The sequence below is a fragment of the Perissodus microlepis genome, chromosome 7 (assembly GCF_051167445.1).
Source record: "Perissodus microlepis isolate ML-2025 ecotype Zambia chromosome 7, ASM5116744v1, whole genome shotgun sequence".
NCBI classification, from domain to species: Eukaryota; Metazoa; Chordata; class Actinopteri; order Cichliformes; family Cichlidae; genus Perissodus; species Perissodus microlepis.
Window position 1 is genome coordinate 13925523 of NC_140467.1, and position 24927 is coordinate 13950449.

General features: G+C 38.6%; 1 protein-coding gene across 1 annotated transcript; it reads right to left on the bottom strand.

Moving 5' to 3' along the window:
* Window positions 1-3977: 3977 nt before the first annotated feature.
* On the bottom strand, window positions 3978-24176 carry muc2.1 (mucin 2.1). The gene is made up of 43 exons (XM_084936758.1): window positions 24101-24176; window positions 23704-23959; window positions 22747-22861; window positions 22310-22400; window positions 22089-22222; window positions 21773-21989; window positions 21417-21542; window positions 21207-21321; window positions 20971-21121; window positions 20736-20849; window positions 20586-20655; window positions 20344-20481; window positions 19544-19708; window positions 19035-19129; window positions 18825-18951; window positions 18462-18717; window positions 18274-18326; window positions 18076-18179; window positions 17812-17963; window positions 17505-17643; window positions 16902-17012; window positions 16606-16785; window positions 16108-16347; window positions 15861-16017; window positions 14733-14861; window positions 8819-14637; window positions 8467-8641; window positions 8139-8386; window positions 7842-8025; window positions 7544-7754; window positions 7268-7443; window positions 7077-7146; window positions 6815-6915; window positions 6697-6728; window positions 6418-6598; window positions 6226-6330; window positions 5995-6035; window positions 5476-5598; window positions 5250-5348; window positions 4992-5120; window positions 4849-4888; window positions 4286-4409; window positions 3978-4185 (listed from the first exon to the last, which is right to left on the bottom strand). The coding sequence occupies exons 1-43, from the start codon at window positions 24174-24176 to the stop codon at window positions 3978-3980; spliced, it is 11577 nt and encodes a 3858-aa protein (XP_084792884.1).
* Between the last annotated feature and the right edge of the window lie 751 nt (window positions 24177-24927).

Sequence of the window (24927 nt, forward strand, 5' to 3'; positions counted from 1 at the left end):
GGATGATGCTGATAAAATTTACTTGCCAAATTTGACATTTTATACTAGCTTTATAACATGTAGGCATGAGACATCTGCTCATGTCATGTTGAATTCAGTTGGCCAAATCCACAAAGAGCAGCGTCACAGGTCAGCTGACCACAATTTGTACACATTTTAATATATAGTGGAGTTCACAATACATATTAATATGCAACTTATTTCGAAGGGATATTTTTCCCTCACATACACCTGCTATATTCTCCTTTAACCCCTACATGTAACCTTTTCATTTTCGGATTAAGAGTATTTATTCATGACCCTAAACTAAACACCAATAATACGAGGTGTAATTTCTTTTTAATTGACACTAAGATTGTCTGGATTTAGGTAAGTCAGTTTAAATAATAAATATTATATCAAGATCATAGACTCACATTCAGAATAAGTCCTACATGATATATATTATTATACCTGATATCTTTTAGATTTAGATTAATCATAATAAATAATGACAATCTCTTGCCCATGTGCTTTTTTTTTAAAGGTCAGATACAATGAACTGCTTGTTGTACCAGAGCAAATGTTAATTGTGTCAACAAAACCTTTCCCAAAAAACATGTCAAAGTAGACAATGTTTGGTTTTCGTATGTTATAGCAGCACATGCACTGTTGTCTTTGCATGGTTTAATGATAACAGAAACTCTTGGTCTGACTCAAAGCAAATAGATCAGCTGGCTTTAACTCAGAAAATTTAGTCAAGCAGAAACGTCCACACGGAAGTGCCAGAAACGCAGATCCTGGAAAGGCTGTTTGACATTGACTCCAAAGTGGAGAAACTAAATCCCACAGACTCCTATGGTGAAATGCCCACATTAACAATTAAAATGCATGTCTACAGCTTTTGAACAGTAACAACTATACGATGGGTGAATTCATTGATTTGGAAACTGTTCAAGCTTAAAGTTAGAGGCAAGGCTGCTTTGATTGCCAGGTGTAGCTGTAGCCAGTCTTGCGCACCAGGCCCCATCTCTACTAATTTCTTTCACTGAACTGGACCAGAGATGCTACAATGTGAAGACGTGGTACTGTTAGAAATCTGGGTTTAAATACTTGGGAGATTTGTGTAACAGCAAAGATGGTGAAAGGCCAAATAAAATAATAATAATAATAATAATTTTAAAAGTTTCTTTTAGTGGTTTTCATTAGATTTGACCAGTGACTTAGTTTTTATGACCCAGTGACAGTTTAAATTAAAGCCAAATAACTTCCAAATAAGTAATAAATATATGTGCCTAAAATTATACAGTGATGAGAGACCGATAAAAAGAGATGGTTACATTTTCACATTGGTGATTTAAGAATTACATTTCTTTAAATCACAAAATCATTTAAAACTTGCATTATGCATTTAGCAAGGTTGCCTTTTGCTTTAGAGGTTAGGTTTTCTTTAAAGTACTGTAGTCAAAAACAGACGTAGTAAAACATTTAAGTGCTAACACATCCCAACAGATTATCTGTTATTGATTTATTATTATTTAACATCGAGTATGAAACTCTACTGGGGGAACATTTAGGCATACATTTTACAGTATCTCGCACAGAGTTTTATCACATTACTGCTAAGTCTCTAATTTTAAACTTGTGCTGCAATCTGACACACTACCGTCTTAGTGACAGTTGAAAGCGCCAGACAGGTTTTAGAGGATGATAAAAGGTGTTGGAACTTAAATAGTAATATATCTTTGTGGATTAAGTGTGCAGCTGTCCTAGTGACCAAAACTGCTTCAGTGTAATCATTTGTCCTCCCTGAATAAACACAGTGCGTGCTGCTTTTGAGAACTTAATCTTCCTTCCTTGTTCTTACTGCCAGCTCATATTTGTCCTTGGAGGAGCTCTCACCTGAGTATTTGTTTGACAACATTCAAATTACCTTGGCATTTTCAGTTTGTACTCCAGAACCCCAGATGAAGTACTGAGTAAACAGACTTTAGCAAATACAATTCATGCTTAGTGTGGTTGGATGAGAAACCGGTTACATGAGCATCCAAAGCAGCTAGAGCCTCCAAAAATCCCCAAAACATTTACTTAACTGAGTTCTCCATTTAAACACAGGTTTGTGTGTGTGTGTGTGTGTGTGTGTGTGTGTGTGTGTGTGAACACTATTTATTAACATATTTCAGCACTTAGTTGTGTGTTTATTTTAGCTTTTCATTTAGTTATTTATACTGCATTGTGTTTAGTAGCATATTGCATATACTGAGACTGAAACTAGTTATCATTACAAATAGCTGAATGACAATAAAGCTGAGTCTGAAAATTGGCTAACATCACTGTAGTTTCCACCCAGAGTACAAAGACATGTGATTGACTGGTGATGCTAAACTGACTGTAGTTGTGAGCGTGTGAGTGTGTAGTTGTCTATTTCTGTGTTTTAGACTGGTTATGGGCTGGTGTACCCCTGGCTTTTACCCAGTTTTGGCTGGGAATGGTTTCCAGCCTGGTTGAACAAGCAGCAAAGAAAATGGACTGATGGAAGGAAAAAGAAATCTTATAGCATTTGACAGTTATTTGTGCCGTGTTCTTGTATACCCAGCAGAGGGTGTTCATTATGTACAAGTTGCTAAATGGACTGGCCTACTCTGCTGGCTCCTAATATATATGTGAAAAAAGAAAGCTGTAAAGTCTTTGCAATTGCTTCAGCTTATTCTAAAACCCCAAACAACCCTGAAGCTCCCAAACAGACACAAAACATAGGATGAACTATTCCGGAATTCAGTTTTTCTTAAGCATTCATCATTATTATTTACACAATTTGCTTATGGATTATTAAGGTATTCTGGTTGTTTTAGTAACCTATTCAAAAGTTATACTAATTTGCATTGCAGAGGTGTGTTGCTATATTTGATTGATTTACAAATTAAAGCACAAATCTTAAAGTGCTTCTTCACTTATTTTTTATGTTTACTACCTATTAAATCATTGTAACTAGTCTACAGTTTATTCACTCATCTGCATGCAGTGAAGCCGTTAAATATAAGAAGCTGAAAATATTGTGTCTTTTTTCAGATAAAAATTGTATATAAATCTAGAATACTTTCATAATAATAATTTCAAATTGATCTGATGTGATCAATAAAGGACTGAAGTGATAGAATGTTTGCATCCAAGATTTTTAAATACATTTAATTAAATTCTGAAAACAAAAAGCATTCGTGTTTCCAACTACATAAGTGGACTGGCTGTGGTAAAATAGCAAAGTTAGCCATGTCTTTGGTATGTTGTCAAAGCAGAATTCAAAGTAATAGAAACTCTGGCTCTCACATAATTCTAGCGTCTTTTTTCATGCTGTATAATTGCTTTGAAATAAACACCAACTGTATCACTGAAGCTTAACAATCTGTAACTCAATCACATCTATGTGGCCAACAATCTTCACTCACATCCAAGTAGATGAGCAACATTATTGCTGAATTCTTTTCTGTTTCATTCTTATACTTACTAATATTGTAACAGCTTGTTTCACCCCTACCACTTTTCAAATACTCCACGCGTTTAGTGATTTTGTATCTATATCTACAGTCCATAAGCACATCTCCACTCTTTCCTATTTTTACTTATTACTGCTTCACCAAGAACAGTCAAAATGCAGACTCTCCTGGTCTTTTTATTTCAAAATTTCACCCTGCCAACTTTATTGTATATTTAAAAAAACAGCTGGCTAAACTTTAATGTTATTGTGGAGAATAAGACACTACATTTAGGGTTTGTGTGATGTAAATGTAAACACAAAATAAATGTTTAGATTTTGTTTTACTAGAAAAAAAGAAGATGGAAGAGATGAGACATGAACTGAGTTGCAAGTTCTTTTTTATTTTGATTAGCAGATAAATACTCAAACTACAATAGCAATTACTTTGTAAGATATATAATGATTTTTAAGAAAATATGGGAAGAAACATTTAAATGTCACATCTGTGAAGAGACGGACTGTTTCATCACAGCAGTGTGAAGCTTCTCTTCCTGCGAACATGATGTCCAGCTGTGGTGCAGTCCGTCTTGGTACACCCACACTGTTCCACATACATGTATGTGTAGGGGACCGTGTCTCCATTCAGGCAGACCAGGTCAACAGTGCGATTGCTGAAGTTTATCTCCTTACAGCATGAGCAGGAATGCTCCACAGCTGCTGCTGCTTCAGAGTACCTAAAGATAGCAGGGGACAGGATTATTAATTTAGTCAAAGTGTAAAATAACACTTTTTGTAACTTTCCAGGGAACCATATAACATTAAGGTTATCCTTACATGGTGTAAGTGTTGCAGGATCCTTCACAATATGGCATATCTACCTCCTGGGAGGACTGACAACCGTTGAATGTAATATGGGTTTTCATGGACATTAACTTGCATCCCTTCTCCTTCTCCACACCTTTTACAAAAAAAGATGTTGAGTTAGTTTCTTTTATTTCTATTTAATGTAAATCCATCCATCCATACTGTTCCGCTTATCCAGATGTCATAGGCTGAAAGGCAGGTACATCCTGGACAGGTCGACACTCTGTCGACTCCGTCATATGGCTAACACCGACAGACAGCAATTCACAGTTAAATTCACACTTATGTGGAATTTAGAATCAACAGTTAACCTAACTCCACTAAGTGCATGTCTCTGGACTATTGGAGGAAGACACAGTACCCGGAGAGAACCCATGCAGGCATTAGGGGAACATGCAAACTCCACACAGAAAGACCCTGGCTAGCTGCTGGATTCAAAACAAGTCCCTTCCGGCTGTGAGGCAACAATATTAACCACCACGCCACTGTGCTGCCTCTGATTAAAATATTATATATCAAAATGTTATACTCACAAATTTTGCAACAGCCGTTTGCTGCAGTTTGAATTGTTTCCTAATGAGGAAAATATACAACATTAACAAAATTTGTTTCGTTTCATTTCATTTCAGACAGATACAGTCAATCAATCAAGATTATTTTTTAAAAGCATACTTACAGGTTGGCAGTTGCTCTCTTGGAAGGGTGGGCAGACAGTCTGTGAATGACTTGGTGTTAAAGTCTCACCATTCTTAACACAGGTGTAATGTTCACACTTATTCTCCGATGGTGACCAGGTTTCTCCTGGCTAGAAAGCAGTGAGACAGATGTATACACAAACCCACACAAACTTAGTAGTATTTATTTAAACACACAAATAAGCACTTATTGGTGGTTGGCTTAGATGAATTAACACATGAAGTTACAACCAGCTTACAGTCAAAAGGTGTTTGGTTCCATTAATGTTGACAACACAGTGTTTCTGTACACACTTCCCGCAGCATTCATCTGAATCACTTTCCACATATCCATATCCCTGTGAGACACCGAGAGCGACGTTAGCTTGTGAAGCCCAATCTAGCAAGTGACACACTAAAGCCACCAAAGGAAAACAAACTGGGATGTATGGTGTAAGTGAAGATGACGGCTTTATTGTCTCTTACCAGTTCACAGTGTTCTTTGCATTGTTGAAACACACAAATTATTTTTAATAGACCAGATATGGGGTCAATCTGATTGGCACAGGTACAATCCTGACATGCAATCACAGGAACTGAAGAACCAGGCTGACAAATAAAGAGAAAAGGTCATACATAATTATTCCATCATTAACCTCCTTGGACCTGGCGTCCACATATGTGGACATCACATTTTGGGTTATTTAGACCAAAATACTGAATTTTGCTCTGCAAGGGCCTGATATCCACTTACGAGGACATTATACTGCTACTGTTCTATCAAAATTTTAAACGAATATGCTCATATGTGGCTCTCATTTTTCTTAAAAACAAAAATAAGGCAAAAAAAAAAAAATCTGTTAATTCTTTGTTTTTACATTCATCAGGCCCCAATATGTCCAAATATCAAAGAGAAACTAACAATGCATGCAGTGAAAGAGTTCGGGTCTTAGGAGGTTAAAGGTACAAAGGTGAGAAATGACAAGTCATCTGCTTCTTATTTACCTGATATTCAGTTTCTCTGTGTACACAAACTCTTTTAGGTTCTAGGAAAGAGTTGGACAAAGACGAGGTGAATTGCATGAAAGTACACACACACACATATATATATATATATATATATATATATATATATAGAGAGAGAGAGAGAGAGAGAGAGATAGATAGATAGATAGATAGATAGATAGATAGATAGATAGATAGATAGATAGATTCAAACTGTTTGAATGAGATTACCACATGTATGTTCTGCACAGCATTTTCCATCAGGGACACTGACAACTGGCTTATATCCAATTGGACAATTCATATTGGTGACTGGGCAGGTGTTAGGTTGACATTCTGCAGAGATGATGGCACAGTGAGATACTACCAAAATCAAATAACATTCTGGAAAAATTTAAAGTGCTTTGATACTATATGTCTTACGGCAAACATAGGTAGAACAGCAGGGGTCTGATGGACTGGTCTGGTTGACAAGGACAAACCCAGGAGCAGAGCAGTCTGTAGTGGCTGACGGTGGAGGGCACACCTTAGGCTTGCAAGTCACAGTCTTCGTAGATTCTTCACAGATGCAGTCCTGGCATTTGTACTCAAATCTTTCATTGAACTGAAAGAATAAACCACAACTTATATTATTTTCTCCTGTAAGTAAACAATAAAGAATAGAATTTCTGAAAAAAAAAAAAAGAGGAAGAAGAAGATCACCTCACGAGGAATGCCCTCAGGATCAAGACATCCTGTTGGAAAATAAAAAAGTCACTAAAACTATATCATATACTTAGGTCAGTAGTAGTAAACTGAAAATATTACAAAAAGTAATTACCACATTTTTCAACACATATTCCAGACTCCTGGTTGAAGAGTTTCATTCCATCAGGACAAAAGCAGCCCTCAGTAGTGTAGTTCATAGTTGGTCCACTTGGACTGTAAAATAAGTTACGTTGGAACAGCAGTTAAATTCATTCAGTTAAGTTGATAGACAGTGTCACTTTTACTTATTGCCACTGTAAACATTTATATTTTGCCACATTTTGTTATTATCATAGTGCCTAGAAATGTTTTTGCATAGTTTTGCAGAAACTTACTCGTCTTGACAGGTTGGCTGTTCTGCAGGACCACAAGGCTTGTAAACTTTGCCTAATGGGCATTCACCAGCTGATGATGAAGAAAAGAACTTCATTGTTTTGTACTTTGATTTTTATATACATGCTGACAAAGTGTCACTTGTGATTCCAACCATTTCAAAACATTTACAAAATGATGAGGGGTTGCTTACTGCACAGTGTGGTGTGGTTCCTCCAGTAAATGCAAACTCCAGCCTGAGCACAGGCTGCAGCATAAGTCTGTAAACTTGTGCACTCCACTGTTGGATTTGAAACGTGACAGCTATCAAAAACACAACCTCTGTAGAAATTTTCTGGAGAGACAAATGGATGGCACTCTGCAAAGAGACTGTTTTAACAAAAGACACAAAAATTAATGTATTTTGTTTTAAGTGCAAACTGTTAATAGTACAGGAATAAACTTTTGGGACAGATCAGATCATGCTTACCTAGTTTTAAGTAGGTCACACATGGAGTCTGGTTTGCATGGAACTAAGGTAGGTGGTGGTTCAGGTGCACTGGTAGGTAGTGCGGGTGGTGTTGGGCAGTTGGGCTGGTAAAGGTCTTCAACAGGCCAATAGTCAGCCATCACTGCACAGCTTTCCACCAGCTTACCTCCAGGCAACATGCAGTCATCAGCCTGATTATTGTTGCACGTTCCTGACAATAGTAATTAAACAGTTAATATTGCAGTACAACCTCAAAGTAAGGGTTAAGAAATATGGCCATTTTAGTGAACATTCTCACCACAATGTCCCTGTGTGTTTTTGCCAAAGTACTGGAATGGAAGGGTTACACTGAAGCCAGTTATTCCAAATGTAACAACCACTTTTAGACGAGGAATCTCTAAAATCAGGTTAATGCCTGAATTCATGATCTTAACACCTTGTTGAGAATAAGGTAGGTTCAAACTTTCTCCATTTTTCAGTGCCTACAAAAGAATAATTGCACCATATGTAAAAAATATACTATGAAATAATCTATCTTGGTTATTTTGCAGAAAAATACAATAAAATATTGGCAATCATATATGCATAAATTTACCTCCAACTGTGCAGCTCCAATAAGATTATGATTAATGAGTGTGATGACTTGTGATACATATGATACTGTTATCGATCGTGGACAAGAAACATCTTCAGTTGGATCACAAAAGACATTGTCAATATAAATCTCCAGGTTATGTATCGGTAAGATCTCTTTCATCAAAACATAAGTACAGTTTCCTTGATAACTGTAGTAAAGTCCATCAAATGTGATGTAATGTGGATCTCCCCACCCTTCACATACACCTTAAAAGAAAGAAAAAAAATTTAATGGAGGGGAAAAAACATGAATGGAACAAATGTTTTTTACTCACAAAATAACTTACAGTCGCAAGTATAATATTGACAGCAGTAGTACTCGTCATATACCAGAACTGGTTTCTTTCCATTCGTGCAAGTTATGTTTTGAAGAGGTGGACATTCATATGGAATAATTTCTATTGTGTTGTTCTCTATGCATCTGGCCATGGTGCAGTTGCACAAATAGAAGGTCTCATTTTGCTTGAAGAAAATAGCACAAATAAAAATAGTAAGGGTATTTTAAGATGTTTTTTTGCCAAACACCTATGAGTTCATTAAGCTATAACCTATAAGTTAATTACTGAAAAAGTGAAAACAGTCAAAATCTCATTAAATACAAAGTTATTGAAATTTTTTTTTATGTGTAATGGGTCTTACTGAGACACCCCAATCAGGGCAGTCTGGTGGAGGAGGAGATGTAGTTGTAGTAGGAGGTGTGGCTGTAGATGTTGTAGTAGGAGGTGTAGCTGTGGTAGTTGGAGGCGTTGGTGTAGTTGTAGTAGGAGGAGTGGTTGTTGTTGGAGGAGTTGTAGTCGTAGTTGTTGTAGTAGGAGGTATAGTTGTGGTAGTTGGAGGCGTTGGTGTAGTTGTAGTAGGAGGAGTGGTTGTTGTAGTAGGAGGAGTGGTTGTTGTTGTAGGAGGTGTAGTCGTAGTTGTTGTAGTAGGAGGTGTTGGTGTAGTTGTTGTAGGAGGAGTGGTTGTTGTTGTAGGAGGTGTTGGTGTAGTTGTTGTAGGAGGAGTGGTTGTTGTTGTAGGAGGTGTAGTCGTAGTTGTTGTAGTAGGAGGTGTTGGTGTTGGTGTAGTTGTAGTAGTAGGAGTGGTTGTAGTTGTAGGAGGTGTAGTTGTAGTAGGAGGAGTGGTTGTTGTTGTAGGAGGTGTAGTCGTAGTTGTTGTAGTAGGAGGTGTTGGTGTAGTTGTAGTAGGAGGAGGAGTTGTAGTTGTAGGAGGTGTAGTTGTAGTTGTTGTAGTAGGAGAAGTAGTTGTAGGAGGTGTGGTTGTAGTTGTTGTAGTAGGAGGTGTAGTTGTGGTTGTTGTAGTAGGAGGTGTTGGTGTAGTTGTTGTAGGAGGAGTGGTTGTTGTTGTAGGAGGTGTTGGTGTAGTTGTTGTAGGAGGAGTGGTTGTTGTTGTAGGAGGAGTGGTTGTAGTTGTAGGAGGTGTAGTCGTAGTAGGAGGAGTGGTTGTTGTTGTAGGAGGTGTAGTCGTAGTTGTTGTAGTAGGAGGTGTTGGTGTAGTTGTTGTAGGAGGAGTGGTTGTTGTTGTAGGAGGTGTAGTCGTAGTTGTTGTAGTAGGAGGTGCTGGTGTTGGTGTAGTTGTAGTAGTAGGAGTGGTTGTAGTTGTAGGAGGTGTAGTTGTAGTAGGAGGAGTGGTTGTTGTTGTAGGAGGTGTAGTCGTAGTTGTTGTAGTAGGAGGTGTTGGTGTAGTTGTAGTAGGAGGAGGAGTTGTAGTTGTAGGAGGTGTAGTTGTAGTTGTTGTAGTAGGAGAAGTAGTTGTAGTTGTAGGAGGTGTGGTTGTAGTTGTTGTAGTAGGAGGTGTAGTTGTGGTTGTTGTAGTAGGAGGTGTAGTTGTGGTTGTTGTTGTAGGAGGTGTAGTCGTAGTTGTTGTAGTAGGAGGTGTTGGTGTAGTTGTAGTAGGAGGAGGAGTTGTAGTTGTAGGAGGTGTAGTTGTAGTTGTTGTAGTAGGAGAAGTAGTTGTAGTTGTAGGAGGTGTGGTTGTAGTTGTTGTAGTAGGAGGTGTAGTTGTGGTTGTTGTAGTAGGAGGTGTAGTTGTGGTTGTTGTAGTAGGAGGTGTTGGTGTAGTTGTTGTAGGAGGAGTGGTTGTTGTTGTAGGAGGTGTTGGTGTAGTTGTTGTAGGAGGAGTGGTTGTTGTTGTAGGAGGAGTAGTTGTAGTTGTAGGAGGTGTAGTCGTAGTTGTTGTAGTAGGAGGTGTAGTTGTGGTTGTTGTAGTAGGAGGCGTTGGTGTAGTTGTAGTAGGAGGAGTGGTTGTTGTAGTAGGAGGTGTAGTCGTAGTTGTGGTAGTCGGAGGTGTTGGTGTAGTTGTAGTAGGAGGAGTAGTTGTCGTAGTAGGAGGTGTAGTTGTAGTTGTTGTAGTAGGAGGAGTGGTTGTAGTTGTAGGAGGTGTAGTTGTAGTTGTAGTAGGAGAAGTAGTTGTAGTTGTAGGAGGTGTAGTTGTGGTTGTTGTAGTAGGAGGTGTTGGTGTAGTTGTTGTAGGAGGTGTTGGTGTAGTTGTTGTAGGAGGAGTGGTTGTTGTTGTAGGAGGAGTAGTTGTAGTTGTAGGAGGTGTAGTCGTAGTTGTTGTAGTAGGAGGTGTAGTTGTGGTAGTTGGAGGCGTTGGTGTAGTTGTAGTAGGAGGAGTGGTTGTTGTTGTAGGAGATGTAGTCGTAGTTGTTGTAGTAGGAGGAGTGGTTGTAGTTGTAGTAGTAGGAGTGGTTGTAGTTGTAGGAGGTGTAGTTGTAGGAGGTGTAGTTGTAGTTGTTGTAGTAGGAGAAGTAGTTGTAGTTGTAGGAGGTGTGGTTGTAGTTGTTGTAGTAGGAGGTGTAGTTGTGGTTGTTGTAGTAGGAGGTGTTGGTGTAGTTGTTGTAGGAGGAGTGGTTGTTGTTGTAGGAGGAGTAGTTGTAGTTGTAGGAGGTGTAGTCGTAGTTGTTGTAGTAGGAGTTGTAGTTGTGGTACTTGGAGGCGTTGGTGTAGTTGTAGTAGGAGGAGTGGTTGTTGTTGTAGGAGGTGTAGTCGTAGTTGTGGTAGTCGGAGGTGTTGGTGTAGTTGTAGTAGGAGGAGTAGTTGTCGTAGTAGGAGGTGTAGTTGTAGTTGTTGTAGTAGGAGGAGTGGTTGTAGTTGTAGGAGGAGTAGTTGTAGTTGTAGGAGGTGTAGTCGTAGTTGTAGTAGGAGGTGTAGTTGTGGTTGTTGTAGTAGGAGGTGTTGGTGTAGTTGTTGTAGGAGGAGTGGTTGTTGTTGTAGGAGGATTAGTTGTAGTTGTAGGAGGTGTAGTCGTAGTTGTTGTAGTAGGAGGTGTAGTTGTGGTAGTTGGAGGCGTTGGTGTAGTTGTAGTAGGAGGAGTGGTTGTTATTGTAGGAGGTGTAGTCGTAGTTGTGGTAGTCGGAGGTGTTGGTGTAGTTGTAGTAGGAGGAGTAGTTGTCGTAGTAGGAGGTGTAGTTGTAGTTGTTGTAGTAGGAGGAGTGGTTGTAGTTGTAGTAGTAGGAGTGGTTGTAGTTGTAGGAGGTGTAGTTGTAGTTGTAGGAGGTGTAGTTGTAGTTGTTGTAGTAGGAGAAGTAGTTGTAGTTGTAGGAGGTGTGGTTGTAGTTGTTGTAGTAGGAGGTGTAGTTGTGGTTGTTGTAGTAGGAGGTGTTGGTGTAGTTGTTGTAGGAGGAGTGGTTGTTGTAGTAGGAGGAGTGGTTGTTGTTGTAGGAGGTGTAGTCGTAGTTGTGGTAGTCGGAGGTGTTGGTGTAGTTGTAGTAGGAGGAGTAGTTGTCGTAGTAGGAGGAGTAGTTGTTGTAGTAGGAGGAGTGGTTGTAGTTGTAGGAGGTGTAGTTGTTGTAGTGGGAGGTGTAGTTGTGGTAGTCGGAGGTGTGGTTGTAGTTGTTGTAGGAGGAGTGGTTGTTGTTGTAGGAGGTGTAGTTGTAGTTGTAGGAGGTGTAGTCGTAGTTGTAGTAGGAGGTGTAGTTGTAGTTGTTGTAGTAGGAGGAGTGGTTATTGTTGTAGGAGGTGTAGTTGTTGTAGTGGGAGGTGTAGTTGTGGTAGTCGGAGGTGTGGTTGTAGTTGTTGTAGGAGGAGTGGTTGTTGTTGTAGGAGGCGTGGTTGTTGTTGTAGGAGGAGTAGTTGTAGTTGTAGGAGGTGTAGTCGTAGTTGTTGTAGTAGGAGGTGTAGTTGTGGTAGTTGGAGGTGTTGGTGTAGTTGTAGTAGGAGGAGTGGTTGTTGTTGTAGGAGGAGTAGTTGTAGTTGTTGTAGTAGGAGGTGTTGGTGTAGTTGTGGTAGTCGGAGGAGTGGTTGTTGTTGTAGGAGGAGGAGTTGTAGTTGTTGTAGGAGGAGTGGTTGTAGTAGTGGTAGTTGGAGGTGTGGTTGTAGTTGTAGTGGAAGTTGTAGTTGTGGTAGTCGGAGGTGTGGTTGTAGTTGTTGTAGGAGGAGTGGTTGTAGTAGTAGGAGGTGTAGTTGTGGTTGTAGGAGGTGTAGTTGTGGTTGTCGGAGGTGTGGTTGTAGTTGTAGTGGGAGGAGTGGTTGTAGTAGTAGGAGGTGTAGTTGTGGTTGTCGGAGGTGTGGTTGTAGTTGTTGTAGGAGGAGTGGTTGTAGTAGTAGGAGGTGTCGTTGTGGTTGTCGGAGGAGTGGTTGTAGTAGTAGGAGGTGTAGTTGTGGTTGTCGGAGGTGTGGTTGTAGTTGTTGTAGTAGGAGTGGTTGTAGTTGTAGGAGGTGTAGTTGTAGTTGTTGTAGGAGGAGTGGTTGTAGTAGTGGTAGTCGGAGGTGTGGTTGTAGTTGTAGGAGGTGTAGTTGTGGTTGTCGGAGGTGTGGTTGTAGTTGTTGTAGGAGGAGTGGTTGTAGTAGTAGGAGGTGTAGTTGTGGTAGTCGGAGGTGTTGATGTAGTCGTGGTACTAGGAGATGTGGTTGTTGAACATATCTTACAACAATATACCCTTATCTCATAGTCATAGCACTTTCTTGGAGGTCTGGTCTGATCCTCTACTCTACATATTAAACCAGTGTCCTGATCACAACTAACAACTTGGCCAGTTTCAGTCACAAAGTCATCAAAGGTTTTGTCCGGGTATAGTACCGCTCTACACTCAATGTCTTGAATATCTTCACATATTTGAAGACCGCTATCCGTGATGTTTTTGTATGTTTCCCAATCACTTTTGTCCGTTGGATCATCCACATCATACCAGTCTGACCACGCACATGTGGTACTTGGAATGCAAGTAGTCAATGATATTGTGGTTGTACTTGTGGTTGTTGGAGGTGTAGGTGTAGTTGTAGTAGGAGGAGTAGTTGTAGGAGGTGTAGTCGTAGTTGTCGTAGTAGGAGGTGTAGTTGTAGTTGTTGTAGTAGGAGTGGTTGTAGTTGTAGTAGTAGGAGTGGTTGTAGTAGTAGGAGTGGTTGTAGTTGTAGGAGGTGTAGTTGTAGTCGGAGGAGTAGTTGTAGTTGTAGGAGGTGTAGTTGTAGTTGTTGTAGTAGGAGAAGTAGTTGTAGTTGTAGGAGGTGTGGTTGTAGTTGTTGTAGTAGGAGGTGTAGTTGTGGTTGTTGTAGTAGGAGGCGTTGGTGTAGTTGTAGTAGGAGGAGTGGTTGTTGTTGTAGGAGGTGTAGTCGTAGTTGTGGTAGTCGGAGGTGTTGGTGTAGTTGTTGTAGTAGGAGTGGTTGTAGTTGTAGTAGTAGGAGTGGTTGTAGTTGTAGGAGTGGTTGTAGTTGTAGGAGGTGTAGTTGTAGTAGGAGGAGTAGTTGTAGGAGGTGTAGTCGTAGTTGTCGTAGTAGGAGGTGTAGTTGTAGTTGTTGTAGTAGGAGTGGTTGTAGTTGTAGTAGTAGGAGTGGTTGTAGTTGTAGGAGGTGTAGTTGTAGTAGGAGGAGTAGTTGTAGTTGTTGTAGTAGGAGAAGTAGTTGTAGTTGTAGGAGGTGTGGTTGTAGTTGTTGTAGTAGGAGGTGTAGTTGTGGTTGTTGTAGTAGGAGGCGTTGGTGTAGTTGTAGTAGGAGGAGTGGTTGTTGTTGTAGGAGGTGTAGTCGTAGTTGTGGTAGTCGGAGGTGTTGGTGTAGTTGTAGTAGGAGGAGGAGTTGTCGTAGTAGGAGGTGTAGTTGTAGTTGTTGTAGTAGGAGGAGTGGTTGTAGTTGTAGGAGGAGTAGTTGTTGTAGTGGGAGGAGTGGTTGTAGTTGTAGGAGGTGTAGTTGTTGTAGTGGGAGGTGTAGTTGTGGTAGTCGGAGGTGTAGTTGTAGTTGTTGTAGTAGGAGGAGTGGTTATTGTTGTAGGAGGTGTAGTTGTTGTAGTGGGAGGTGTAGTTGTGGTAGTCGGAGGTGTGGTTGTAGTTGTTGTAGGAGGAGTGGTTGTTGTTGTAGGAGGCGTGGTTGTTGTTGTAGGAGGAGTAGTTGTAGTAGGTGTAGTCGTAGTTGTTGTAGTAGGTGTAGTTGTGGTAGTTGGAGGTATTGTCGTAGTTGGCTCACATACATCCACACATGTTTTGTTTTTCTCATCAAATATGGGCTTATCTTCTGGGCATACAGGGTAACAGCCTGTACAAAAGGATATCGCATAATAATCGTAATTAATATTTCTGAATGGCACATTTATCTGATTCAAGGTAATACAAACTGACACGACCTCCTACCTTCCAGGGTGGGTATCGGATTCAAACATACACCTTCTGGATTCAAACAGGTCTTGTAGCACGGAGAGTGGCAAGGGTTATAGTGCCACGTGCATATAAATGGGTCGTTGTAGTAATCACAATAGACAGCTAGGAGAAAAAGATACAAATTATACCATTTACTTACATGATTAAAATGTTGACTGAAATATATGAAATTTCAATTTATAATGTGAATGCAGTTCAAACTCCACTCTCACATTAAAATTTAATAAGGTTATTGAAAATATTTTGGAATTTCTGTCTGATTGCACTAAAATAAAAAGATTGCAATGAGATTATTTATTTGATTTTGGAAATAAGTAACCCTGACTATAATATACACTGAGTTTAAATTGAAGTGAATGTGTTACATATGCAAGTGTTATAAACTGACGCAAATATTGTCTGCAGTATATTTGATGTTAGATTACATAAGTAATAAGTCTTTACTTATTACAGATGCAAAATGTGTTTCCTTTCACTTTTCCACATATTATTTTTGTTGTGATTATCGTTAATCACATTTGACCTACACTCAGTATTTAAGAATGATCCCACTACAATTGCATATCCTTTTCAATAGAGCCCAACATGTTATATTACAGGATTTTTTTAAGCTAACACAAACCAAACACAGACTCTGGAACAATCACTTTGCCACATCCATTTTCTTTTGCATTTAACACTTAGAAATGTGTTGTCCGGAGAGGGGAGCAGATTAATAATCTCAAAAACAACAAAATAATCTATTTATCAAATTTAATACATACATTTTATAAAGATACACACAGTTTACACTGTTTAATTAATGGTCTGACTATGTTTGTAAAAATGAGAAAATTCAGTTTCAGATGCTTTATAAGCTTGCAAAAGCACGTGTCCACTTTTGTCCCTATTGGTTATTGAGTGTAGCTTGATACAGAAAAGATCAAGTTTATTAATTAATAATAATAAAGTAAAAAATACAAAAAATGATGGGGTATGTTTACTGAGCAGATTGATATATAGATCTCTGTAGTTGCAAACACCAGGCTCACAAGAATTTAAAGCCCCAAAGACAAAGTCATGTGTCAGAAAAGGTGGGGGGAAAAACAAACTGTTACTCACGACAGATCTCTGGAGTTCTCCATGCAATGCAAACATCATGCTCATTGCAAGCCTGAGCGTAAGCTGCAACTGCTGTGCAGAAACATTCACAGTCTCCTCCAGTGTCGCAGGCACATGAGTCTTTTATGCAGTTTTCATAAAATGGAAAAGGGCTAACCTGAACAGTGGTGCAAATTTGATGATGATTTTATTTTAGAGCATTGTTTTAGATTTGCGTGAATGTGAACAAGTTACAAATTCTCATTACCTTTTTGTGGCATTCTTTAAATGTTTTTCCAATTATGATGCTACACATCAATTTTGCCCACTGATGTCGACCGGGTGTTACTGCGCATGGATCAATGTTCACCTCCGCATCTGGACAAGAGCTAGACACTTTCCAGCTGTTTGCAAACTCAAGTAGATTGCTCACCACCAGCTGACCCTGTGTGGTGTAGTCATTCTGTCCATCACCATCGAAATTACCACACAGGCCACACACCTCTCCCTGTGCAATTAAACAAAAGAGTCAATCGAGCAATGTGAGATCTTAATACATATAATGTAGTGATTTACATTTATCATAATTTCATTAATATATTAGGCTCCTCTAGGAATTTTCTTTCTTTTGTAGAAATGATTCTGTTAATTTTTTCAATATGAGGTATTGAAAACCAGAAGTATGTGGTCAGACAAAAAGGGTACACTGCATTAAAATAGTAAAACTTTAATGCAAGAATTTAATGTAACAGTTACTGTGACTCACGCTGTGCGTTGGTTCAAGCAGGATCCGAACAGCTGTTTTACGATCCCACAGCACTGCCATCCCGATCTCAGATTCTACAACCACATACAAGCCAACGTTCCTTATCTTGTACTCGATCTGAGGTCCATGTCCCAGATCATCCTCTTCAACTCTTCCCCTTGATAGTTTAATTTCATTTCTCTGTAATGAAGGAAAGGAAATTTCTGTTGGTTCAATTGCAATGCTGAAAATATATTTACTTAGATTTACTATTGATGGCATAAGAAAGCTTTGATATTGTTTATAAGTGATCTTACCCCCAGTTGAATTCTGACTTTTTTAGAGCAGGTGGTGCCCGTAGAGCCACAAGGTACATTTTCAGTGATAACTCCAAAGCTGTTGTGCACCGTTTTATTGCCACAGTTGTTCTGTTAAAAAAAAAGAAAAAAAAAAGGTTAAACTTTGTGTTTTTTGGGGGCTAAAGTAGACGATAACAGGAACAAGATTATGCACTTACATGTTATATATTGACTAACTGCCTTTGAATCTTTATGTAATGACTTTTGGAGACACAGTGTAGGTAATTCTTAACTGTGTCTCAAATCTTTGCACTTAGAAAAAAAGATTTTCCTTATCCCTGATCCAGATATTATTTACAATATAAGGCATTTGCTCCTTGCAATTTCACCTATGAGTTCTAAGTAAGTAATTGTATTTGGTAAACAAAATATACAGTGTGAATGGCATGTAACTTTTTTTTTTTTTTTTTTTTTTTTTTTACAAAGGAAATTAGAGTTGCATAACTGACTTTACTCCTAATTGTTCAGAGTTTATTTTTATGAGAAACTTTGGATGAGGACATGACAAGGTCAATTTAGGTGACAGTTGTGCTTTGGATGATTTTGGCATACATTATTTACCTTTACAGCAATATAGCCACACTGTCCTTGAAATGCATATGTTTTCTGATCAAATGTGGTGTAGTGACCACTTCCATAAATAATGCAAGTTCCTGGACATTTTTTCTCAGAGCATGTCCATTTTCCACTTTGGCAGGTACTAAATGTATCAAAAAAAAGTAAATACAGTACAATTTGAATACTGTGAGAAAAACATGCCATATATATCACATACTGTTTATTACTCTACAAGTATTAATTAGAAAACATGTAAAGTAAAAATTAAAAATTAGAAAACTATTAACTAAAAAATAAAATAAGATCCTACCAGGTGTTGCACTGATTAGGTATTTGTGTCCCGGAGACATAGAGATGGCCATCATGTTTGCATGGACAGTCACTTTCTTTCACACAGAAACCTTTACCATCATCAAGGAGGCCACTGGGACACCGACAACCAGATTCACACTCTGTGGCATCCTGGGAGGATAGAAAGACCACATTGATAAAAAAAAAAAAAAAAATTAAATTAAAAATAATATTTATTAGATATTGTTTTTTCAGATTTGGAGGTGTATCAAAAACAACTCACACAATCATCATTGTCCAGATTTAAACAAGTTCGAGCACACTGCACTCCAACAACTCCTGCGCTTGCAGTGGAGCAGTTGAAGTATTCTTTTGGAGAAGGACAAGCTGTAGAAACTGTAGGAAAAAAAGTACAAATTCCTTTAATATACTGTATATTGTCTTAAAAAAACTCTCTCATTGAAGAAGAAAAAAAACTGACTTGACATGCGGGTTCTCCCAGAATGGCAATGAAGAACTCCGTTGGTGCATATGCTAGAAAAAGTCACCAAAATTATAAAGATACAACACAAAAAGCCAAGTCTGTGTAAATCCATCATACTACATGTATTACGGTCCTGTTTAATCCTTAGTTTAGGATGTTTCATTTGAAATCCTGAAGTGACTCACCAGCGCTCGTTGTTGGTGCTGATGGACTTGCCTGACTTTACGTAGACTTCATTATGGTAACAGGGACACTTTGCTACTGGGACACAGATGCCGTTGTCATCTAGGTAGTGACCCTCAGCGCAGGAACAGCCATCCACAGGCAAGAAATCAGAGGTGCAGCTCTGCTGCTTTAAGCTCAATGATCTGCAAGTCAGCTGGCATCTCTGATTTTTGTAAGAGAAGGTCTGAGATGCTGGGCAGTTCTTGGTGTATTTTTCTGTTTTACAGAAAATATGATAATGATTACCTCATAGTTCTGGACTAACTAATAAAAAAGAACACGCTCATCAAACTTCATTACTGAGCTGTTTCAGATACACTTACCGCACACATTCTCTCTCCAGTCTGTCAAGAACACTCCCTTTGATGCACAAGCTCTTGTGTAGGAGGAGAAAACAGCACACAGGCAGTCCTCGCTCTTCTCACAGTTACAGCTAGCATAAGTACATCGCTGTAGAAAACAGTGAACACATTTTTATTGTATTACAGTCCCACTGTATTTAGTTAAAGAAACACAGATAGATTGTGTTGTACCTTGTTGTAAATCTCAGGATCCACAACAGAATGGCACTCTGCAAAGGTGCTATTTGGCTGTCGTAGCAAGGCGCACCAGTGATTGGCATACTTTTCTATAAGTAGATGAGTAAAAATGTCATTTCTTGCTTATATTTCTTGCTTGTTTATATATGCTGCAATTAGTGCCTGGAAAATCAGTTTCAAGCAAATGATAGCAATTAAAGAAATAAACTTCCTTCCATCCATCCATCCATTCTCTTCCACTTATCCTTGTCAGGGTCGCGGGGTGGGTGGGAGGCAGGGTACACCCTGGACACACCGTGGACACGTTGCCAGTGTGTCACAGGGCTAACACATAGAGGATAGACAACCATTCACACTCACATCCACACCTATGACCAATTTATAGTTACTAATTAATCCAAACCCACTAAACAAATAGGTGGAGTTCAGAAAAAACATAAACGTGGACAATAAAATAAGGAATAAGAAATAAACTTGATGGACAAAAACACTTTCCAGTTTACCATTTTCCACGCTGAAAGAACAAGGATCATCGAGTCTGTCTTCTCTGTCTTGGCATATATGGCTAGCCTTCCAGGAGTTACTAAAAGCTGCTGCACTTCCCTCCACAATTCCCTGACGAGTGTTCATGTCATCAGACAGGACCATGTTGTAGTTCCCACATAAACCTAAAAATTACAGATTCTTAATGAAGAAATTATCATGAAATGCAAATAAGAATGCTAAAGAAAAAAGTATATGAAACCAAATTATTTTCAATGGCTTGCTAGTTGGGTGGTATTCAGAGTGGGACAATCCTGAGATCATCCCTGGTCACATAAAACACAATTTCTCTATTATGTTCTTTGGCTACCTCAGTGTCTACTTTTCACTGAACCTTCAAGATAGCCTTTTTATTTTGGCATACCAGTTAGCTGCCCACACCATCTTAGCTGGTTCCTTTTCATCTGAAGAAGCTAACAGTCTATTACGAGCGCCCTCATTATTTTTTAAATTTCTTGCCGTAGCTCTAAGAGTGGGCGAGGCCATTTATTACAACCTTTTAGCCAAAAGGTTGTAATAAGGTTGTTAGCAGTGTTTAATTAAAAAAAAAACATATGAATCACTGAAGTCAACATAATCTGCTGGTGTTTCATTTGTTTAAGCTGCAAATGGCAAAGTTTGTTTCGAAATGCACAGATACATCAAAATCATGTAATCATCTTCAACAGACAGCATTCTTTAAGTCTTGCAATAAATAGTTACTTAATAAATGCATACTAGCCCTCGTGATATAATGCTTTAAGACTAATGTAAAACTTACCACGTGTCTTTTCTCTGTAGCTCTGCTCCAGGCTGACATAGACTTGCATGAGAGGCACATGTTGGATCTGAATTTGCAAACCAAAACTGGTCTGGAGGATGATGTGAAAGGACGAAGCGTGGAATATACTGATATCCCCTGTGAATGAAGAGATACACAAAAATCAGTTTGGCTAAGTTCTTACGTCTCAGCATAAATGAAAGTAACATCTTAAATCGAAAGTTCCTTATTTTCTGACCAACCTGAGAAGTACGGCAAACTGATGCTCTGCATATTCTGCTTTACTGCGCCATCAGCAGTGAATGTTAACACCTGAATAAAAACAGAATTGATAATTAAAATGTTGCAGCTGTCAGTATCTATTTAAAGCACGAGCCCGGTATTAAACTCACATTGTTTCTGTCATTGTTCAGCAGGATTTTGATGGTCTTCAGACAGGTGTCATACTCTTGGTGTGCACATGGTACCAGTTTGATCAGAATGGTAAACTTAGGGCTTGCATCATCCTGAAATACACATAATGTAAGCAAAAGAAAAAAATGTAGCCTAATCCAATATATTTTTACTTACATGTGCCCAACACAGTATTGTCTAAAATTAGACTGTACTGTACTAAGGCTCATTTACCTTTCTTTCCACCTTGGCCAGGGTGTAGTAACAGTCTCCGTGGAAGGTGAAGTCTTTCCCATCAAAGGTGGTTACATGTGAACCTTCTTCAACCGCACACGTAGAAGGTGTTGAAAGACTTTCACAAGCCCATCGACCCTCAAAACATGTGCTGAAAAACAAACAAATTCATTAAGATAACAAAATATGCAGACACATTGTAAAAAATTACATTCTGGTAGCATTATGAACATTACCATTCCTCTCGCTCCTGTCTGTAAACTTCACCAGATTCATAGATTTTTCCATGCTTGCACTGGCATTCAGACTGAGCAATACACCCCCTCATGGAAATGTCATCGAACACAGTTCCTGAAATGGAAGGTTGGCATATGAAGGTAACATCCCATGAAAAGAAAAGCTTTAACAGGTGTGTAGAAAGAAACTTATTTGACAAGCGCGCTAACCAGGAGGACAGAAGCAGCCGTCCATTTTGTGGTCCTCACAGAATGAGCTTGTGTCTTGATGCGTGCAGGTATCCACACAAGGGGATCCACTCTCTTCATAAACCATGTTGAATGGGCACTGTTTGGCTGTGAAGAAAGTGGGAATTTACGTAAAGTGTCTAAACATCAACTTGTTGAAGTTTTTCACTTGAGTGTAAAATCAGCAGATTTTTTTGTGCACTTATTTTACTTCTGACATTTGCCAAATTTCACCATATACTTGGCTCAGGTGATTTCAGTGTTTTGGTACTCTCTCTACTGCTTAATATATAAAATACAAAAAGAAAAAGAAAAAGAAAGAAAAAACAAAACTTTACCACAGAACTCAGAAGTCCTCCAGTTGGGAGGCTCCCCTCCTGCATGGGAACACTGTCGAGAGAACTCAGAGAGTGTGCTGCAGACACAAAAGTCATCTGAATGGTTGGTACAGCCACACATGTCCTGCACACAGGCCTGAATGTAAGGCTCGGGGTCAATCAGTTTGGTACAGGAGCTCCAGGTTTCTGCATGCAGCATCTCTTCACAGGTGTTTTGCTAAACGACAGTAAACACATGCACAATTATTTAATGCAAACAAAAAAAAAGATCAGATCTCTTTCGTTAAACCTGGCTAAAGTAGGTAACAAAACTCACAAACTCTTTGCATGACTCTGGCACATTCATAGCTTCCTGTGAGACATCTTCCTCTTCATATGGGTCCTCACAATCATCATTTGGACGATGGACTTTATGTATGTTGCCAAACTCAATGGGGCTGATTTTCCGACCTTTTGCATACAATTACATTAGTAGGGTCACGCAATAGCCAGCATATTGAAGATTTAAAAAATTAATGAATGATGAACAGCTTTTACCATCAAGGAGGAACTCGTTGTAGACTGAAACACCGTTAAAATCTCCACAAAGTCCACAAGTGCGGTTAGTGTAATCATTATCAATTTCCACCTTAAATATGGAGTAAAGGGTTAGAAAAAGTTTTAGAAACCAGACATGAGATGTTTAAGATATTAAAATATATAATATGACAAAATAAAATGAAATGAATGCATCAAAGTTGCCACATTTAAGGACTTTACATGTATGCAAGGACAATAGTAACCACTGTAACTATTGTTGTAGTGAACCAGGTAATCGGCAATTCAACTTGAGGACAATGTATTTATTTAAATGCCACACAGACCAAAATATAAAAGTATGGCTAAGTACTTCTGGAGGTTGGGCTGTTAGACATTAATAAAAGAAATGTGTTTAAAATAATGTCCTATTGGATCTGTCTATTTTAAGGATTTACCATGACTGCATCATCAAGGTTCCACATGACAATGATGCCAACTTTGGACTGGAGCTTGATGTAGACTGCATTTCTTTCCACTTGTACTCCGGCCTCGTAGTGTGGCAGTTTGACACTGAGAAGAAAGATAATATCTTTTTAACAATTATAATTCATTTATATCTATAATTAACATTTTATAAGAAGCATCTCTGTAATGAATAAAGTCTTTTGCATTATAAATCACTCTGTGAACTTCAACTGTTCACTCATATTGCCATACTTAAGAGTACTGTCTGGAAGTCTGGGTTAATGTATAAAAAGCTTAAATTCAGTCATTATCTGAACTTCAGGAAAAGCAACTACAATCATTAAATGAAGCCGGATTCAGCAACCACACTAACATTTTATTTTTGGAGTCAACAAATCTTGAAATTCATGGAACTCATAAAATATAAATCTTTAACAACAGTTCAAACTTTTTGCATTTCCATTTGTCTACTAAAATTGTGAAACAGTTTTCCAGTGGACCTACAGCAATGTTCAAGCATTTTTCAGTTCAAATAAATTTTTCGAAACCTGCTTTTGAAGAATGTGAAATTAATGAAATTGATGACTGATAATAATAATAATGATAATAATTTATACGTTATTGATCCCCATGGGGAAATTCCTATCTGCATTTAACTATTTCACTCTAATTATATTAATTTATTGTGTTTTTTATGAGTGTATACAAGTGCTGAGGGGAAGTGTGTGTAATGATGAACATGGTCAATCAATCAATCAATGAATCAGAGATTAATAAGCATGTGGATATTTCTTCCTACTCCATTTCAGACTTGATGATGATTTAGTGGTTAATTCATGTCATTAGGAATGTGTGTATGTATTGGTTTTATATATCTGAGATAAAAGATTATCATTGTCATCATAATTCTATCAGAGTTGCTTTTTTTTTTTTTTTTTTTAACTTACGGCAGGTCGTTTACAGTGACCACATCCTTGCTGAGGTGAAATGCAAAATCGGTGATGGTGACCACCACATAACTGACTGTCGGGTTTCCATCGTTTTCATTCCTCTTCATGTGCACAGAGAACTCTGGGAAGGTGTCATGGCAGTCGGAGACCAGGTTGTATTCACACATGCCAGGAAACTGGTACACATCACCATCGAATGTCTTGAAGTGCTCCCTGCCCCATGTGCTACAGATGCTGCTCACATGGTTGCGGACTGGAGAAACATTCACGTAAATAAAAGATGAATATTGGTGGAAGTATTATAAATGTTGTGTTCATATATGCATAAATGAAGAAGATACATTTATTTAAATAATTGAGGTTTAAAAGCAGACCAAAATTATTTGAGTCTTACCCAATCTGGCTTGGATCTCAGTGACATGGGCTATAGTCAAAGCAAGGAAGCACAACCCCACCGAACTCCCCCTCATTGTTGCCACTGTGGACTTGATGTTCCCTGAGTGGGTAATGCAGAGAGTGGTTCTTGACTACCTTTTATATTGAGATCAGACTTTTTTTTTTCTCACAGCTTCTTCCTGTGTAAGACGTGAAGATTTATTGCTAGTCGTGGCAAACGTGCTGGATGGCTGTCCAACACCCTTCACAAATCCCATATAACTTATTATTACATCCTTCCTCTTGATTGAACAAGTATGTTTGCACTTGAATATATCTTCATTTCAAGACAACAGAGGCAGCAATAAAACAGTTTTATTGACAAAATGCTCCTCTGTTCTAAATCTATTGTTTCATAAGGATCCAATAATTATAATTTATTAAAAACAGAAATGAAAAGGGGAAAATGAGACACTGGGATGTCAAATTTCTTACAAACCTGCCAAGGAAGTAAAGATCTCATGAGTGACTATGACCATGCAGGTATCACCTAACATAATATGAAATCTACATGAGATGCTTTAAGCAAAGCTTATGCCAACTTGTCTACCATCTGCTTTACATTTGATAAGATCATTGACAAACATCCTGCAATACTCGGGAGCTTGCTCATGTATTCATGTTCTACTCAAAAGCCATTAAGCAGCAGGATTTGATTCCTTTATTTGCTTTAACATAGCAGCTCATTTTTGAGAATGCTGCAAATTCACAAGCAGAAAGGAACTTTAAACCGAGGAAAGAAAAGTCTCAATTTGATCGGGGGTGTTTTACACATTACATACACAA